The sequence below is a fragment of the Osmerus mordax genome, chromosome 18, assembly GCF_038355195.1.
Source record: "Osmerus mordax isolate fOsmMor3 chromosome 18, fOsmMor3.pri, whole genome shotgun sequence".
In the NCBI taxonomy this organism is placed as follows: Eukaryota; Metazoa; Chordata; class Actinopteri; order Osmeriformes; family Osmeridae; genus Osmerus; species Osmerus mordax.
This window is the reverse complement of record NC_090067.1, coordinates 12,706,811-12,727,197: the sequence shown is the minus strand read 5'-3', so window position 1 is coordinate 12,727,197 and position 20,387 is coordinate 12,706,811. Positions and strand designations below refer to the sequence as shown.

The 20,387-nt window shown below is 41.6% G+C and overlaps 2 protein-coding genes across 2 annotated transcripts; both read right to left on the bottom strand.

Annotated features, from left to right (window-relative positions):
* Nucleotides 1-829: 829 nt before the first annotated feature.
* On the bottom strand, nt 830-1,888 carry LOC136962536 (uncharacterized). Its single transcript, XM_067256328.1, has one exon. It carries the CDS (start codon nt 1,886-1,888, stop codon nt 830-832), a length of 1,059 nt encoding a protein of 352 aa, XP_067112429.1.
* A 13,322-nt stretch (nt 1,889-15,210) lies between these two features.
* LOC136962663 (hepatoma-derived growth factor-like) lies at nt 15,211-20,288 on the bottom strand. The gene is made up of 6 exons (XM_067256519.1): nt 19,844-20,288; nt 17,785-17,861; nt 17,235-17,373; nt 16,722-17,042; nt 16,406-16,582; nt 15,211-16,036 (listed from the first exon to the last, which is right to left on the bottom strand). The coding sequence occupies exons 1-6, from the start codon at nt 19,928-19,930 to the stop codon at nt 16,016-16,018; spliced, it is 822 nt and encodes a 273-aa protein (XP_067112620.1). The 5' UTR covers nt 19,931-20,288; the 3' UTR covers nt 15,211-16,015.
* Between the last annotated feature and the right edge of the window lie 99 nt (nt 20,289-20,387).

Here is a 20,387-nt window from a genome sequence, read left to right as displayed (position 1 = left end):
ATAATTAGTCCTTGTCCATTATGATTATAAGGTTTACAATGGTATTTTCACATATCATCCATAGGCGTAGGTTTGGTTTTAGTGAAGGACAAATATCATCACACATATGCTAATCCTCTGATTAGTCACTAATTATTGGACATCTCTGGACATTATTAGGGACATTCTTCTACTGTCCACTCCTAAACCTAGGCCTATGTCTGCATCACAATGTGCCAGGTGCACTCTCTCAGTGGACTACAAGCACTTCCCAACGATTTAGACATTTTTTACTTTCACACATTTACTATGTTTTTCTCAAGAACACAAGTACGGTCTTAGCGTTCTTCAGATTAATAAACCATTAAAACAATTAAAAAACGATCTAAAGCCTGACCACAACGTTGCTTATACATGTAGACCCAGCTAAACCAAACAACAAAGAATCATTTGATCTGATCAAAAATGTATCGTTTTGTTACTGTCCTTGTGCATTTAAAAGTTCAGTTACCATACAAACAAATATTCAAAGCTATGCCCCAAATCCTTATGACAACACTTTCATACTGTTATTCTCAGATATATTCCAGATATTCATCATAATGTACCAAATGCAGTCTCTCTTCTCAGACTACACACACTTTCATATGTTTCGGGCCATTTTAACATCACAAAAACAAATCTTTGTAAAAATGCTCTCAATACAAATAATACAAAATTAAATCAACAGTTAATGACATAATAGCATTTCTATGCAAGCAATGTGTTTAAGACAACACTTCCAGACTGTATTTTCTTTCCCAAATATACTTGTCTTTATCTCTAAGCAGATATTATATGTTGTAAGGTTTTACATTTTCTGTTCTTTTTCTCTCATTTCTTCCAGTGTCTTAACTTTTTCAATATCGTTTACCCTTTTGGCTTGTTCAATCTGAAGATCAAAGAAGGCCAGTCTACTTGTTGGGTTGGGTCTCAGAGCAATTCTATCCAGCTTTTGAACTGTTTCATGCATTTCTAAAATCATCCCTAAACCGGATATTAGGAGGTCTAAGATTTTGTCATTTATAAGTTTAAAATTCAAATGTGATGACATTGACTCCACCTGCATCTTCAAGTGCTTTATAGCCAGATCCAGGTAAGTGGTTTCATATTCCTCAGTCTTAAAGACATAGATGAAGTTCTCTCTACAATGATCTGCCTTGCTACATTCCTTGGGACAGACAGTGCACTTGTTATTATGAAAAACTTTACATCCAAATGATTCTTTGCAAGGATGGTGACAAGTTTCTTTGCAAACGTTGCAGTTTGTTGCCTTTTTGTCAGATGCACATTTCTCTCTCCCACTTTCCACTAAAAGAATGGAGAAGTTTTTGTTGGCTTCAATGTCGTTTTCATGTTGCTCTAATATAGTCCCAAGTTTTTTCAGCTCTTGTACTTGCTGAAAAGTTTCGTTGAAGCTTTTTCTAATCAAAAAGCAGTTTATTTCCAGATGTTTGCGTTCTTCTAAGACCTGCTGAGTTAAGACTAGACTTTTTGCCTCCATCTCATTAAGTGCGTCGAAAAACCTATTCAGGTTTTTCATGCTCATTTCCCACATCAAACTATATATATTTTGGTATTCCTCATCTTCCTCATCTTCCTCATCTTCCTCATCGTCTTGATGGGAAATCATATTGTTGAATTTGTAGTAGACTGGTTTATTGCTGTCATCCTTGAGAGAAGGTACCTTTGCCTTTTCAAGTGCCTCAAGGACCAAAGGGCCCCCACCATCTGCATGTGTCACGAGAGTCACAATGTTATTTTCTATGTCCTTCCCAAAAATGGAGAGCACTGAATCTAAGATGTACTGCTGAGTGGGTGTGAGACGACTTTGGTTGGCTTTCACAACAAAGCAGACAGCGTCAATCATGTCAGCTTATGACCTTCACATTTTAAGATTAATTTATTTCCAGTATTAAAACTTAAATTGAAACTGAAATGATTCTGCTAGAATAGGACAATGTATCTTTAGGTAATTTATGTAAGTAAACTTCCTTCTGTTTCTTAAATGAACAAAACACAAGTTGCAAATGTATATGTGGGACTTTAAATTCTATGTGAATTTATAATCACTGCAGTAACAAGAACTATTGTCTTGTTATTTTTAGACAAGACACAATAAGATCAATACATTATTGCACATATTTAATTGATGCGGTGAAACAAGAGAAAATGGAAAATGTTCTAATCGGTGTTATGGGATTCCACAGGACTGGACATGTCTGGGGACTTTACTGAATACACTCTCAAAAAGGCTGTGTCTTTGGCCTAGCGGAAATCTGAAAACCATCAGACGATGCTGCCATCTGTTTGATGTCAGCCTGGCACACTAGGACAAAGAGTAAAACTGTATTAGCACTGTGAATGTTGAACAAAAATCGCCATACTACACATTTTTATAAAACAATTAATGTAGTTTAGGGTTAAACTTAAACAGTAATTAGTTTCTCAATATATAAATTACATTAATCTACAACTTGATTCTACATTGTTAATCTTGTGATGTCAGAGGCTGTAAACATAACTACATACTGTTACCACATGATGACGCAGGAACTGTCCTGTCCATTGACTCTGGGTCCTGCTGAAGACTCGACGCAATTTTGTTTCTCTAAAGAATGAAACACAAACGCGAGACTCCATTTAACAACAAAAGGGGTAAACAATCAGAAATCAGAAACAAATATAACACATCATAAAACAACTAACTATTACACAATGCTGAGCCATTACCATTTTTCTCTTCTGGGAGAGTTTTGAGAAATAGGAGACTTTCTCTCCTGGCTTCAGCCGCTGGTTTGGAACCTGCTCCTTCCCGCCATCCTTACAGCTCAGAAGTGCAGCAGTCAGCAGCCCGACCAACGTTTCCCCAAACGTGGGATCCTCGCTTGTCATCGCTCTCTGAAGAGCTTCACGGGTGCCGAATTCCCGCAGCAGGGCTTTCCTCACGTTTGAGTCGATCTCCGTTAAGTTCATGTCCCGAAGGCAGGCTTCCATTTTCCCGAGCTGTGTCCCATCCTTACACCTTTTCAAGATCTGCTCGGTCAAATCGGCGGCCATTTTGTTGAGAATGACCGCGGATTTAACAGATCGGCTGATCTTGGTGATGATTCTGACCACCAGGATAGTTACTGTCGAACGTAGGCGTTCGTGGTTGGATGGAGGCATTGGTGGGAGTAAATGTTTTGGAGCCAAGCTAGCGCTGTGACAGGGGTCATCAGACACCTTACTTGAGGAAGACAGATCGGTTTTACCACTTTTGATGGGATCTTTGCACAGAGTTTCAGTGACATGTTGAGCCACCACTCTGGTGAACATGGAAACAATATCTTTGGAAGCCTTAGAGTAAGCGTTTGGGCATGTTTGAGAACCTTTTCCATCAGCTGTCTCTGAAGGAGAGATGATGGATGATGGAGCAAGGAACATGGTGATCAGTTGCTTGAACATGTCCTTAAATGAGTTATCTGTGAAAGTGTAGACAAGCTCCAAAAATGTTTCCCTGGACAGCTCCATGTTGTCGTCACCTGTCGTGGCTTCACGTGGCAGAAACAGGTCTGATTTAGATCTGGACGGCTCTGGTGAGGTCTTGGGCATGTTGGCAAGCAAAAACTTACTGACCCCATCCACAACGCTGTCTGTGAAAGGCCGAAGAACCCCGCAGGAGAGCAGGACTTTAAGGTTTCCCTCCACCTTAGCTGGATCTTCCCAAATGAGAAGCATCCTTTTCATGAGGCAGATGATGGAAGCCACGGCCGTGCTTAGCTCCGCAGACACCATCCCAATCCTGGGGCTCCTGTCACTGGTACCTCTGGCAGTCTCTAACACAGTTTCCTCGACCTCCGGGTTCCTCTTTGAGGGACCTGGTGGGGTTTGGATGGATGTCGCTGAGGACATGGCGGATGAAGACGAGCTCTGGATTTCTTTGGTTGAGCTTCGGGCCTCGTTTGCCCTCTCGCGCGAGCTTGCACTGCTGGGATCTCGGCCCGGCTTCAGCCTGAGAGTCCTGTCTGAAGAGAGGGAGTTGGAGGACAAAGTGTAGTACAAGGATCTCACAGATGAGGGGGTGGTTGAGGTATTGCCAATCGTACCGTGGCTTCCCCCATCCACTGTGCCAACACTTTCATAGCTGCTGTTGTAGCTGGTTGTCAGGATATCGGAGGACGAATGGACGTGGGTGGTCGGAGTGGAATAGTTTCCTGTCGTTGACGATGATGAAACAAATGAGGAAGTGCTGGTGACCGTCAGACAACCCACGCTTTCATTTCCACCCTGCTCAGTTTCCATCGAGTCAGGTTGATTTCTCCTTAAGCCACGTCTGGTGTGTGGGCGGACAACATTCTCATTTTTAAGTACAGATTTTGCCTCCTGTTGAACTTCCACTGCTGGTCTGAGTCGTCGGGAGATTAACTTGTCGATTAACGTGAGCCTAACATTTTGATAGAAGGATGAAGCCGCAGATTGTATTTTATCCTTTGAGACTTCGCTTTCAGATGGGAGGTCTGATTTTCCCAAACTCTGTTGGTCTTCCACGCCACTGTGATGGGCAGGATCTAGTAAAATCTCAGAATACAAAGAGGGATTAGAGACAGACACCTGCTCCAGAAAGGATGGAGTTTCATCTATATATACGCCCCCAACTGATGGCAGATGGCATGATGTTTCAGCTGAAGTAGACTTGATTAATTCTTCCATTAAATCATCAGATGCATTTGAGTGGACATGTGTAAAAATGTCTTCTTTTAAGCTGCTGTTGTAGAGTTGGGCCTTATCAGACTCAATACTGGACGCCGATGAAAAATAATCTGTGACGCTTTGGAAAATATGACTGATTACAGGTTCCAAGCAATGCTGGAAGTCATCGGGTCCCAGTTCAGAATCGGCTGTGGAAGAACTCTTGGATGTCTCTTCCAGACAGGCCCCAAAGATGTCAAAGTCAGACCATTCAGAACTGTCAAAAAGGTTTTCTATGTCTTTGGCAACTGTTTCTACCATCCCAGAAACCACTGTATGGTGTGACGTAGACCTGCTGGTCACCATGGGGACAACCTCCTGACCTTGCTGGTTGAGTAACAGATCTTGTTGGCTACGGCTATATGATGGAATGAGGACATCACTCACAGCAAGTGTGGCTTTGATCAAGACATCCTGAGAGAGTTTTGGGGAAGGTTGTCTTGCTAGACCGAGGGAGGACTCTGTGATGTCATCCCCGTCATTGGATGACACTTGAACAGTGGCTTCAACAGGAGCACATAGCAAATTTTTATGTGCCACATTCTTTTGCTGGTCGACACTCGTCTGAAGTCCCTTGGATTGAAGCTTCATTTTGTCTGCCAACACATGAAGGAAGGTGTTGAAACCAACACTGGCTGCTCCCTGGCTTTTATTTTTATTTTTATGTATGTTCTGGGTTGTGGAGTCCACAAAACTCTCCACAATGGTGAGGGCAACCAGTTCAGCTGCAGGAACTACGAGTGACTCTTTCTCCTTGTCCAACTCCACCAAATCTACTGCAGACGGAGTCCACAAGGACAATCCCTGGACCTGTGCAGCTACAAAGACGTTGTGCTCTGAGGACATTTGAGATGTTTCAGCTGATGTAGGTTTGCATTCTTGTATAATGTCCTCTGATGTGGTAGGTGGCAGATTTTCAAATCCTATGTTCTTTTCTTGGTCGACAGTCTTCTGAACTCCCTTGGAGGGATGCTTCATTTTGTCTTCCAAAACATGAAGGAAGTTGTTAAAACGGCCAATGGTTGCTTTCTGGCTTTTGTCCTCATCTTTACTGATTTCTTTGCTGGTGGAATCCATTAAACTCTCCAATATGGCCACGGCAACCAGTTCAGCTGCTGGAATTGAGTCTGATTCTTTCTCCACGTCAGACTCCACCATTACGTCTGCAGAAGGAGTTAACGAAGGCAGTCCCTGGACTACTGCACCTACATCCTCAGAGAGTATGTGCAAAGTTGTTTCAGATGAAGCTGGTGCTTCTGAAGACATGAAGAGAGCTTTTAGCTTGTCTTTAACACTTTGGAATATATTACTGACTGCAGGGTCAAGGCTATCTCGCGAGTCATCAGGTGCCAGTTGAGACTCACCTGTGGAAGAATGTTTGGGTGTCTCTCCCATACAGGGCTCAAAGAGGTCAAAGCCAGACTTCTCAAGAGTGTCAAAAATGATTTTTAGGTCTTTGGCAGTCTCCACCATCTCAGAAACCTCTGGATGTTGTGAAGCAGACTTACTGGCTATATCTGCTTGACCTTGCTCAGCCAATAACAGATCTTGTTGGCAATGGATAGATGATGGAATGAGTACATCACTCACAGCAAGTGTGGCCTTGATCAAGACATCCTGAGAGAGTTTAGGAGAAGGTTGTCTTGCTAGAACGAGGAAGGACATAGTTTTTTCACCACCTTTATTAGATGACACTTGAATGGTGGAGTCAACAGAAGTATGTGAGAGATTTTCATGTGCAACTTTCTTTTCTTGGTCAACATCAACAGTCTTTTGAACTCCCTCGGTTAAATGCTTAATTTTGTCTGCCATCACATGAAGGAAGGTGTTGAAATGGACCTTGGTTGCTTTCTGGCTTTCATCCTTATTTTCATGGATTTCCTTGCTGGTGGAATCCACTAAACTCTCCACGATGGTCAAGGCAACCAGACTAGCTACAGGAAGTAAGTCTGACTCATTCTCCTTTTCCAATTCCACAACTTCTTCTGCAGCAGGGAATGTTGAAGACAAGCTCTGGACCTCTGAATCTACATCCTTAGAGGATATGCGTGATGTTGTTTCAGTCAAAGCTGGCTCTTCGGAAGGCCTGAAGAAAGCTTTTAGCTTGTCTTGTAGACTTAGGAATATATTACTGACTGCAGGGTCAATGCTATCTCGCGAGTGATCAGGTGCCAGTTGAGACTCAGCTTTGGAAGAACGCTTGGGTGTCTCTCCGACACAGGGCTCAAAGCGGTCAAAGCCAGACTGCTCAAGGCTGTCAAAAAGGTTTTCTAGATTTTTGGCAACTGTCTCCACCATCTCAGAAACCTCTGGATGTTGTGAAGCAGACTTACTGGCTATATCCGCTTGACTTTGCTCAGTCAATAACAAATCTTGTTGGCAATGGATGAATGATGGAATGAGGACATCACTCACTGCAAATGTGGCCTTGATCAAGACATCCTGAGACAGTTTAGGAAAAGGTTGTCTTGCTAGACTAAAGGAGGTTTCAGTTTTTTCACCACCTTTGTTAGATGACTGTTGAATGGTGGTGTCAACAAAAGTATGTGACAGATTTTCATGTGCAACTTTCTTTTCTTGGTCAACATCAACAGTCTTTTGAACTCCCTCGGTTAAATGCTTAATTTTGTCTGCCATCACATGAAGGAAGGTGTTGAAATGAAGCTTGGTTGCTCTCTGGCTTTCATCCTTATTTTCATGGATTTCCTTGCTGGTGGAATACACTAAACTCTCCACGATGGTAAGGGCAACCAGACTAGCTACAGGAAGTAAGTCTGACTCTTTCTTCTTTTCCAATTCCACCACTTCTTCTGCAGCAGGGAATGTTGAAGACAGGCTCTGGACCTCTGAATCTACATCTTTAGAGGATATGCGTGATGTTGTTTCAGTCAAAGCTGGCTCTTCGGAAGGCCTGAAGAAAGCTTTTAGCTTGTCTTGTAGACTTTGGAATATACTACTGACTGCAGGGTCAAGGCTATCTCGCGAGTGATCAGGTGCCAGTTGAGACTCAGCTGTGGAAGAACGCTTGGTTGTCTCTCCCAGACAGGGCTCAAAGAGGTCAAAGCCAGACTGCTCAAGGCTGTCAAAAAGGTTTTCTAGATTTTTGGCAACTGTCTCCACCATCTCAGAAACCTCTGGATGTTGTGAAGCAGACTTACTGGTGATATCTGCTTGACTTTGCTCAGTCAATAACAAATCTTGTTGGCATTGGATAGATGATGGAATGAGTACATCACTCACAGCAAGTGTGGCCTTGATCAAGACATCCTGAGAGAGTTTTGGGGAAGGTTGTCTTGCTAGACCGAGGGAGAACATAGTTTTTTCACCACCTTTATTAGATGACTCTTGAATGGTGGAGTCAACAGAAGTATGTGAGAGATTTTCATGTGCAACTTTCTTTTCTTGGTCAACATCAACAGTCTTTTGAACTCCCTCGGTTAAATGCTTAATTTTGTCTGCCATCACATGAAGGAAGGTGTTGAAATGGACCTTGGTTGCTCTCTGGCTTTCATCCTTATTTTCATGGATTTCCTTGCTGGTGGAATCCACTAAACTCTCCACGATGGTAAGGGCAACCAGACTTGCTACAGGAAGTAAGTCTGACTCATTCTCCTTTTCCAATTCCACAACTTCTTCTGCAGCAGGGAATGTTGAAGACAGGCTCTGGACCTCTGAATCTACATCCTTAGAGGATATGTGTGATGTTGTTTCAGTCAAAGCTGGCTCTTTGGAAGGCCTGAAGAAAGCTTTTAGCTTGTCTTGTAGACTTTGGAATATATTACTGACTGCAGGGTCAAGGCTATCTCGTGAGTCATCAGGTGCCAGTTGAGACTCAGCTTTGGAAGAACGCTTGGTTGTCTCTCCCAGACAGGGCTCAAAGAGGTCAAAGCCAGACTGCTCAAGGCTGTCAAAAAGGTTTTCTAGATTTTTGGCAACTGTCTCCACCATCTCAGAAACCTCTGAATGTTGTGAAGCAGACTTACTGGTGATATCTGCTTGACTTTGCTCAGTCAATAACAAATCTTGTTGGCAATGGATAGATGATGGAATGAGGACAGCACTCACAGCAAGTGTGGCCTTGATCAAGACATCCTGAGAGAGTTTAGGAGAAGGTTGTCTTGCTAGACTGAAGGAGGTTTCCGTTTTTTCATCACCGTCATTGGATGACACTTGAACAGACTTCTCTGCTCCCTTGAGGCAATGCTTAATTTTTTCCGCCATCACATGAAGGAAAGTGTTGAAATGGGCAGTGCTTTCTCTATGGCTTTTGTTTTTATGTGTTTCCATGCTGGTGAAATCCATTAAACTCTCCACAATAGTCACAGCAACCAGTCCAGCTGCAGAAACTAAGGCCTCCTCCTCCTTGTCGAGCTCCACCAATTCTTCTGGCAGGTTCTGGATCTCTGCCGCCACGTCCTCTGACGACATGTGCAACGTTTCAGATGAAGCAGGGCGGACTTCACCAGAGCTCACGTGAACATACAGGCTATATCGGTCAGAATCTGAGCCAGCTCCAGACACCGGTGAGTCAGAACTCGTGCTGAGTTTTTTACAGAGAGCCAATGTTTCAAGTCTCGTTTCTGACATGTCTTCGTCAACTGCAAATGCTGGAGATTTCGATTTTTGTTTCTCAGGTGTGATTGTGGCTCGTGCTTTGGTGGCACTGAACAAAACGTTAAGCTTGTCTTCCACGTTTTTGAAGATGTTACCGATTGCAGATTCAAGCCTCTCCTGGAAGTTATCTGGTTGTAGTTGAGACTCTGCTGTGAAAGAATTTCTGGGTGTCTGAGGCAGAGAGTTGTCAAATATGCCAAAGCCAGACTCAAGACTATCACAAGGTCTTTCTAGGTCTTTGGGAACGGTCTCCACCATCCCAGAGGATTCAGCTTTCTCATCTCCTTCATTGGATGACTCTTCAAAGGTGGCATCAACAGTAGTATGTGCCTGATTTCTCTGTACTGTGTTTTCTTGATTCACAGTCTTCTGATCTCTCTTGGAGAAATGCTTAATTTTCTCTGACATCTGATGAAAAAAGGTGTTGGAACGGGCACTGCTTTCTCTTTGGCTTGCCTCATTGTTTGCCTTGTGGGAGGAATCCACAAAACTCTCCAAGATTTTGAGAGCAACTTTTACAATTGAAGGGACTACGTCTGACTCTGTCTCATCCAACGCCGTCCTTGTTTCTGTTGCAAAGTTTGTTAAGGACAATCCCAGACTATCCGGAGAGGCCTGCCATCGTATGTCAAATAGGTTTATTGAGGCTGTTGCAAGTAACTGCCCAGGTCCATCTGTGCTAGTGGATGGTAATTCAAGCCAAGTGGGTCCTTGACAAAAAATCTGTTGCTTGATGTACATGGAAAGGGCAGCATTGATCTTCTGGTGGATGAGGTTAACAATCTTTCTGACCTGCTCAACTGAGATACCCTTGAAAAGAGGCTCCTCTGATTGCATTTTGATCATGCTTTCTCGGACCTCTTCAAAAATCCTTTCCTCTGATATGTCAAAGAGATCCTCAAGAGGCTTTGCGTCAGCTTGGATGCACAATCCTTTCCTCTGAGAATTGTGAGAAAGCTCAGACCAAGTCTTGGCGATTTCATGAGAGGAAACCGATCTACAAAGAAACACAAACAACACGTTTTACTGTACAATTCATTATCGCACTTCATAGAACCAATAAAATACAAGAGGGAGTCAGGTGGCTGAGCGGTTAGGGAGTCGGGCTAGTAATCTGAAGGTTACCGGTTCGATTCCCGGCTGTGCAAAATTACGTTGTGTCCTTGGGCAAGGCACTTCACCCTACTTGCCTCGGGGGGAATGTCCCTGTACTTACTGTAAGTCGCTCTGGATAAGAGCGTCTGCTAAATGTAAACAAGGGAGTAATGATGTCTGCTACCTCAAAAGAGGAAACACTTACGTTTTGGATGGGTAAGGCGTGGGTAAGCGTAAACTAATCTTTGTTTCAGCACTCCGAGTCGACACCGATGGAGTGGTGGATTCAAAATGGATGCTTCTAGACTGACTGCAGGTGTTCTGGATGTCCCTGTCCAAGGGACTGTCCGAAAGCATCTGATCCAGGAGAAAAGAACTCTGTGTTAACCCTCGTGCTGCCTTCGGGTCACATGACCCAAAGGTTCATAACGAACCATCGTTGTGTTTACCCAATTTTACCCAATACAAAAACGAATAAAAATTATTTTCTTTTAACCTTTGCAATGTGGGGGGTCTGAGACAGCCCAACGGTTAAAAGAAAATGCTTCACTCTGTTTTTGTATGTGGTAAAGTTGTCGCAATACAACGGTGGGTCACAATGACTGCTGGGTCAGAATGACCCGAAGATAACACAAGGGTTAACTTCAACTTCACCTCTGTGCTTCAACTTAAAACTTAACTAAACTCTTTGTATTCTTGACTCTCTTTGAAGTCAAACTTATTATACAGGATGTAACCATTTACATTTTGTACTAACTGTGTATTTGTTAGATGACACCTTCCAGGCCATTACTGTTTAACTTCCATGATATACTTGTAAATGAGCTACAGTAAGTACAGTATGGTTGGCCAAAGTGGACTCTCTCACCATTTCTTTGTTTGGTCCAACAGGGGCCAGATTGGGGACCAGTTCAACAGCTGGTTTAGGAGTCTTCTGTATCCTGCACACAACATACGACCAAAGGTACACTTACAACACATTTCTGGTTAATGTATTTGTCTTTCTGTGCATAATTTCAGTGTCATTTCTGTGCAGCTTGTTTTGATACACTGTTGTGTGTAGTTTGTGTAGAACAGTAATTTGAATGTTTTGATACACTCCTGTAATGCTCTCTTAGGGGACAAATAAAGTACATCTGTCTTTCTATCTTGTTTGTCTCAACATGTATGTATTTTTGCTTGTCTGTCGTCATGTCTGAACTCATACTTGGGTTCATGGGGTTCCACAGGATCTGAGTCCTGCCTTTTTTTCCAGCTCATTTATGGCTTTACATGCATATCTCGATGAGACCCAAATGAATAACATGAAAGAGAATGTATATATTTTGGCGTGAACCCAAATTGAATTCATCATCTTTTTAATCATCTTTTTTCTCCTGGCATTTTATAACATCAACGTTTCAAAACCGATTCGTTTTGAAAAACAAAACCCAGCTAGTTTCAGAATGTTCATATTAATTTAGGATGATGCCATACTGACATAATTTATTATTTTACCAGTCAATATAATTCTAAATCAGAATAAATAACGAAGATAATGAGTGGGCTTACCTTGTCTGGGATGACTGAACGTTGTTCACCCACAGACTGTAGCAAACACGATGCGTTCTGAATAGTTGGGTAGAATGTGACACGGCGCGTCATAATGCTAAACAGACCCAGACACAAATCATAACAACTTGTATTGCGACCACCGGCACCAAGACGACAAAAATCGTTACATTTAGGCCACCAAAACGTCCTCTTTACTTACTTTAACAAGCTATACTAAACCTAAACTTGTAGCCTATGTGGGCCGATTTGTTCAGGGTTCGAAAAGTAAACAAGAAAAGTAAACGAGAACACCGATACATTATGTTACAGTAGGCTATAAGTTTATTCTCAAACATAATTTGTCATGTTCCAGTCTTCAGTTCTGTGTTATCCGGTGCTGTGTTGGGAATTCCTATAAATAGGCCTATCTCTATATCAATGTCCTCCACCTCCATCGATAGTTTGAGTTCTGTCATTGTTATAGCACTCTGACCCCATGTGCAAAGAAGATTGCAAATGTCCGTGTTGAATCCTAGTCCTCTAAGGAGTTGACTGCAAGTACTCTGAGAGGCTTTCAGAAACATGTCTGCCATCTTCAGTACCACCGTGCCAGTGACGTGGAGGACGACTAATTCGTACTCTTCGACACTACATTCCTCCAACCCTTTTGAAATTCTCCCGTTGTCCTCTCGGCAGGTCCAGAGCTCAACGACGACTTGCTTGACCTTGTACTTAGTCAAAGCTGCATCAACTTTCTGGCGAACCAGCATAATTATACTCTCCGCCACTTGGAGCCTGACTTGGCTGTCATCCAAAGGGTCGCTTTCGTTCGTTTTAGTTTTCTGGAACAATTAGACGAACCATTGATGTTTGTAAACTAACAATATTTGTTTTTATGTATGTATAAATGTGTTTTTGAGGTTTTATAAATCATACTGGCATCTTCACTGTCTCCGCATTCCTGTAAAGAAGTAGCAAATTAGATAAAATTACATTTAGTCATTTTAGTCATTTAAACCATAAAATAGTTTGTCTGGGTATGTGCAAGAAAGATAATTACCTTTCAGTGTAGGTTGACTACTGCCTTTGTCTTCCAAGCATGGGACGAATGGAAGAAGCACAGTCGGTTAATATTGACACCTGTAGCTACTTGCCTTTCTTGTAGCAGAATCCTGACAATATGTCCTAAACTACTATCATACCTTATTCCCTTTCTTTGGCATTGTTGTTTGTGTTAGACAAGACCTTTATGTAAAAAGAATTTTGTGCTTTTAGAATGTTGTATCAAATGTGTAAAAAATAATAAAATAATGCATGTTGTTATGCATGTTGTTATGCAACTAATTATTCTGTCATCTTATTGAATTAGAACAGGGTTTAATGAATAATTCGTTTATATACTAGAAAAGACTTAAAATATAATAGGCAAAAATTTTAAAAGCATGTTTTATAAATAAATAATTAGAAATGGTGCTGGACTACAGCAAAAATATGATATAACTGGTTCTAAGATGCAGAGTCCTGATTGACTGTGCAAAATCTCCACCTAGTGGTTAGAATACACACCAGAGATATGCTGTTGCATTTTCTGCTTTTAAAGAAGTACATTGTGTTATAATCAATAAGAATAAATATGCTTCCCAACCTGACAGTAAGTGTGAGTTACAAAGAAAACATGTTTGGAAATGTATCATTTTACAATTCACTTAAAGTGAGAAAACAGTCTTGAGTAATTTTCTAATCAACATGTTTATTGGGTTCAACCAAAGTGACGGGGCTACATTGGCAAGTAAAGCTAAACGGCAGGTCGATAAGATAATCACGAAGTATTACATTTAAATCAAGTGCGGATGGTGCAAGGTTTCAGCTTTGACAATAACTTTAAATTTAGTGAGCAATGGTGGTGTGATGTGAAAGTTTAGAAAAAACAAAATACAACGCCGGTTCAGAACCACACCGCAGGTCGGTCTCGAAAGGTCTACAAACGAGGTTCATGAACAGGTTCAAGATCACTTCACACATCAATACCAATGCCGGGCTTTGAAGGGTCCCCAGCATTGCTTTCCAAATGCTGAAATCAGCATAACTGATCGCTGATATGATTTTCTTTTAAAGCCACACTGGATGCAATTTTTTTTTTTTTAACAAAAAAAAACATTGAATTACCTCTCATCAGTAACATGTTTAAAAAACATCCAATGAGTGATTTCAATAGACTTGTAAACTCAAACATAACAGAATATACAGGTACCCCTCAACTTACTCCCCATCAAAATGGGAACAGCACAGTTACAAATCAAGGTTTCAGCACACTACATAAGACCTCAATAATTGACTCAATAAGGGATGCCTCAAAATGAAACGTAAAATGTATATATATATCACAAATAACATTAGTAAGAACTCTTCTTTAGTAAGGACGTCCCTAAGAAGTTACTGGAAAATGCTTATTTCAAACATCCAAATCTGGTAAAGCAAAGCAACAAATTCAATCTCTTCCAGTTCAGAAAACACTCACTAAAGGTATGTAAAGTGGTATGGCCAAAGATTATTATTTTTTGCTCTCTCAACCTTTGGACTAAACTGAATTATTTGACAAGAAATTGAAGAGTGCAAGACAGCGGCAGCCATTTCATCTAGTTGCTGAAACATATTAGCAATGCCACAATAAACTGTGCAAATAGTCAATTTCACAAGTTTCTTTGTGTATAAATGAACTACTCATGACAAACTTAGAGTAGATAAATTCAGACCGCAGTAGCAGGGGTGATTCTGAATGAGACTAGCAACACGTGCATGTTCCTCAGGTAGACTGAAGGTAGCGAGAAAATCATCTCAACTGTACTGAACTTCTTCTGTTATACTGTTTATCTCTCCACCCAAACAACTGGGTGGGGGAAGTGAACATCCCCAAGGCTAAGAGTTTTACTACATGAAAGGGATTGTAAGTAAATTAACCAGCATGTAAGAAAATCAGGTACATCAGAATCAGAATCAAACGTTGCTAAATCAACTTGACCCTTAAATGAATCAAGTTGAAGTCACTCTTTTTAAGGGAAAATGTAGTGATCTGTTATTAGTTCCAAACAACTTTTAAGCAATGTTTTTCTGTCCTGAAGCACATGTCACGGTTCCTATGCTTAAAAAATATTCAGCATATTTCCTAAATATAAATAAGGGTGTGTATATATATGTGAAGTGGAGATGTCATTACAATTATTTTTTCTCTTTTCTGAATCAGGTTTATTCAAAATGCATATGACGTTCAAAAACAAAATACCAGTGGGATCATTTGGTCAAATTCCATGTTGCACACAAGACAGAACAGCAGACGCTACAAAGCATATAGTGTTTAACTAGCAACAACCTGACAGTGAACTAGGTCAAGAGGAAAAGTATACCAATGAAATAAGAAAATAAACTGTCAGCTAAAAGAGAAAAGAAGAACATACTACTATGATGTATACACCTTCAAGCCATGGAAAGCAACCTCAGATGTCTTCTTTCAAAGAGCACAACAGTTAGCAGAAAGCTATCTAGTATACATTTAGAACTGAAACCAGGAAAAAAAGGACTTCTGTCTTTATCGAATTATTGTATGATTGTAATGTGTACTTTTCCCCAAAATCGTGTTGAAATTTTTGTTGAGAGACAGGTGGTTGCTCCCTAGTCTAAACTGTAATGCCATTTACAGCTAGCAGCCAGACTTTGTAATTGCACTTAAAATAAAAAATAAAACAATTAAGGAAATATACACCATAATCCTATTTCAATTTGAGCCTCAAAGTGCTCAAATTTCAATTTGACTTCAAATCAACAAAACCTTTATCCTGGAATATACAATATCCCGAACTGGCAAGAGAGGTTTTTTTATGCCTTTCAATATATACTGTATATGTATATAGGTTTAAAACTCTTCCATGACTTAAACAGCAGAAATCTAGCATCCTGAAGCTTCTCCTTTCGATGCTCCAAAAATCCCAGGAAAAATCCAGAAGCCCTGGTCCCTTTGGGGGAATTGGTGTTAAGCACTTTCCGTCATAGACTGAAATAAAATCAGAAGGAGAAAAAAATGTTGATTTACTTTTAAGTTTCAAGTTCTGAGCTTTGTCAAATAAATAACCTAATTGTAACAATTTCCATTACACACTGTCATTCAGAATTGGAGGGATATGTGTATGGGATATCACATCACAGTTACATACCAAACATTAATCAAAATGTTTAAAACACACTGAACATTGCGTTTACAAAATCTTTCCATAACACATCCGCTCAGGAGAAGAGGCTCAGGGACCTGGATTCGAATCCCACCTTCGCTCTTTGCTGCATGTCTTCCCCTCTAGATCTCCCTGCCTTTCCTGTCCCACTTCACTTACAAACTATCAAATAAAGCAAGAAAAACGATGCCAACCTTCTCAGGGGCTAGCCGTCCCTGGATCCCTGGGTTCGCCTGCCCCTCAGCCTTCGAGTTGCCCACAGAAGACTTGGGCCCCGCCTTGTCATTGTGCTTCACCTCCACATCAGCCTTCTTGCCATCCGTCTTTGAGTCGCCCTCCCCTTGGATCTCCTTTGGCCGCTTTGAGGAGGCCTGGAAATGGCGAGAGAGAGACAGAATAGTTATGCTTACGTTGTTTCCTAAGAGGGACAAACAAAAAAATACAAATACAAAGAAAACCTTCCTGTTCAATGTTGACTACATATGAGACAGGCCTGCGATTATGACTCACATCCGCAGAATCAACGACTTTCCGTTTGGCTCCAGCCCTGTCGTTCTTCTCATCGATGACGAGGGCGCCCTCGTCCTCGTCGCTGCTGCCCTCCGCAGGCCCTTTCTGCGCCCCACCAGTCTTCAGTGCCCCGCCAGTCTTCAGTGCCCCGCCAGTCTTCAGCGCCCCGCCAGTCTTTAGCGCCCCGCCAGTCTTCTGCGCCCCGCCAGTCTTCTGCGCCCCGCCAGTCTTCTGCGCCCCGCCAGTCTTCTGCGCCCCGCCAGTCTTCTGCGCCCCGCCGGACTCCTCCACCCCATCGGACGGTGTATCCTTCTTAGCTGGCTGGGAGAGGGAATGAGAAAACACAACCGCAGGTTAGGCACAGGAACTGAAAGGTCAAAATGCTGTATGCACTGATACTCTTTGAACTCGTCTTTAGAGGATATGCCATAAAATACTGTGGAAATTGAGACAAATTAAACCAGATCAGGATACAAACACACACAACAAGCGAACAGTTAAAACATTTTTTACCTCATAGCCAGCATGTGTGACAGTAGGGTTGTTCTCTATTTCCCAGAGGCCCTCGCTGAAACCTTTCCGTTTGGTGGGTTTTCCAAACTTCTCCTTGCACTCTTCGTAGGGGAACAGGTCCTTGGGCCCCAGAAAAGCCCTGACATCGTGGAAGGCACAAAGAGCTTAGAAAACAACTGCATACTAAACCTTGGCTACGTAGCCAGGCCACTGCGGTAAGGCCTCAGAGCCTACATGGAACACGCACTAATCCTGTAAGCTACCGGAGTGCCCAAAAATCATTTTTGTCGTTTTTTATACAGCCCTTTTTGTAGTTTTTATACAGCCCTTTCTACAAGCACAGTCACAGAGGGCTGCACATATTCCCATAAAACTGCACCTAAACCAACCTAAAGTAGGTTTGAGGTAAGGATTCTGTTTTTGCTGATATGCTTGGTCAGCAGACCACATGAATGAGAGGAGGTATACTGCTCCTAGTGGTAGGAGTCTGTATAGTAATAATAATAAAATTATATTAAAAGTATGTGTATGAGTAAAAATGGATACTTACGTCTCGTGTGTCCCGAAGAAGAACACTTGATACTTGTTGGAGGGTGATTTGACAGCCCCTTCAGGCAACTCATCAATCTGTTGATGAATGAGAAAACAGTGTGAATATAAACACTATTATGACAACGTATGCCGTGTTAACACACTGCCAGATGAGACGCGTGTAAAAAAACAGGCCGTGCTTTTATAATCCTGTCGTTGGTGTTTCTCCCATGCTCTGTCACAAACATATCTCACAAGGTACCATGCTAAATTAAGAATACACATAGAATGTTGCACTGTGAGTGCATTGTTTCAGTAACCTTAATTCAATCCCATTCACTTTCAAGGGAATGTACGTTTTACCTTAAGTAGTTAGAGGGCTATAGAGCACACACAGTCTGTCAGCTGTGTGTGTTTCAGGATAAAACTAATCTGTCCAGGGAAAACTGAACACAAACCCACACATAAGTACCCATAGTCCAAACTATACAAGATCAACCAGTCAAGGTGTTGGTGGTGGCTACAGTAAGGTCCTCACAGCTGTGCACCAAACTCGCTGTAATCTAAGATGTCATCAACCATACCAGAAAAGATATATTCAGACCAATAAGGGTTTATTCTGCATGTTAATTGAATTTCCTTCAGGATCAATAAAGTAAACTGAATATTACAACATGCTGTGTCTGTTCATCTCATTTTCATTTTATTAAAGGTTTCCCTTACATTTGACACATTTATCCATAACAAGAATATACAAATATTGCATGTATAGTACAGATTACCAAGGACCAGCTGTGATTGCTTAAATTTACTGGTCCAACTTTTATGGCTTCAACCTTGATTTTAGTCAACAGCTCGAAGTTCCATATATTTCCCTGAACTACATTATTTAAATCATCATAATATGTCATCTTAGACAATCCGTCAGGCTAGCCATCCATAACGGTTAGGACACCGTGCCCCAGCCCGCCTCACTGCAACTCCCTCTTCAGGCACCATGCCAGGAGGGCCTGTACACGTGCCCAGATAATGCCAGTGTGAAAGATGTGAATGGCGTGTGCGAGGCAGGGCGTACACAGGTCGGATAGAGCGGGGTCGTTAAAATGATTGTTGTGAAGGATCAAGCACAAGTCTTGTTGGTTTTAGGCTTGTTTTGTCCCCTGTGAACGACTAAGAGCGAGATAACAAGTACATTCGTTTAGTAGGCTATTTAATATGAAACTCAGAAATAGTAATGGAGCCCATGGTGACTGTTGGTTCAGTAATATGACTTAATGAAAACAGTAGCAACTGCAGTGTCAAGAACTAAGCACCTCACAAACTCTGAATATCCATGATTAGCGCTGTTAATGACCCATGTTAAAGTGTCTCTAAGTGTCACAAGCCTGCGGCTGTTCTTCTGAAAACTACAGGATTTCGAGTATCCTTGAAATTTGATTGAACTGAATCCATTCCTTCGGTAGTGGCATTTATCAACACTGCTGCCGCCAAAACGTGTGGGCTGTTTCAGATAACTGGTTCAGCCGCTAACTGATGCTTCAGGCTTGCTCTAATCATGTAAAACAGTTACAACGTCGATTCAAAGTTTCAATTTCGCACATTATGATTATGTAGCTGTAACGTTATAAACCTTACCTCCCATTCACGTGGCGTTTTAGAACAAATTTAGGAACACGGAACGGTTAGGTTTACATGCAAAGCGGGATTTAGTATTTGTTTACATACACGGGGGTCTGAACAGTCAAGCTCACAATTGGAATAAGGTTAGGCCTCTGTAACAAAATGAAAGCGTTTGCGGAACTATCACATTTAGTACCCAACACTAAAATAAGCATCCGAGCTCAGGGTATCCTACATGGTATATTAGAATATCCGAAATTGAAACAATAAATAGGCTAGCTAGTCTGCACTCATAACGATTTAAAGCGGGCAACCATAAGCTACACAAATAAACTTTTGCATGGACGCGGTAGGCCTCATTGCACAGCATAGCTTATAGTTAACAAATGGAACATGAAGGTGAGGAACCAACATATTAGTACTTTACTTACAAATGGTAAATCTACAAAGTTGCTTACCCTTGCGGGCCAATGAGGATATCCCTTCATTTTCGCAAACACGAGATCCCCAGGCTTGTATTCCTTTTGCCTATTGGATCTCGGCATATTTTCCCCCAAAGTAGCCTACTGAGCTTTCAAAGCTGTAAGTCTGAAAAGCTAAATAACGCTAGATACAAAAATAAATGTATTTCTTGTTCGACAGTTAGATAACGTTATGTCTTCGGCTTTGACATCAAAATTGATCACGCGTAGAAAATTGGAACGTGGAGGCTAGCGAAAATTCGCACGTTTTACTACTTCTATGGCGTGCGTTAGTTAAGGCGCTATATATTCCTTGTTTTAAAATAAATACAAATATATTCCCTCTGATCTGCTACTCAGTGGTCTCTCGACTTGTTTTTGTTTGAAATTGAAACCGCTTCCCTCTTTTCAGACGCATACCCTGGTAGCTAGCTAATTCTAGTTGCAACGAGATCGATTAGTGTGGTCTACCCTGCAAATAAAACGTAGCTAGGCGCCATGGTATTTTCTGTTCAGTTCGAACAGAATGCCTCTTAGACAG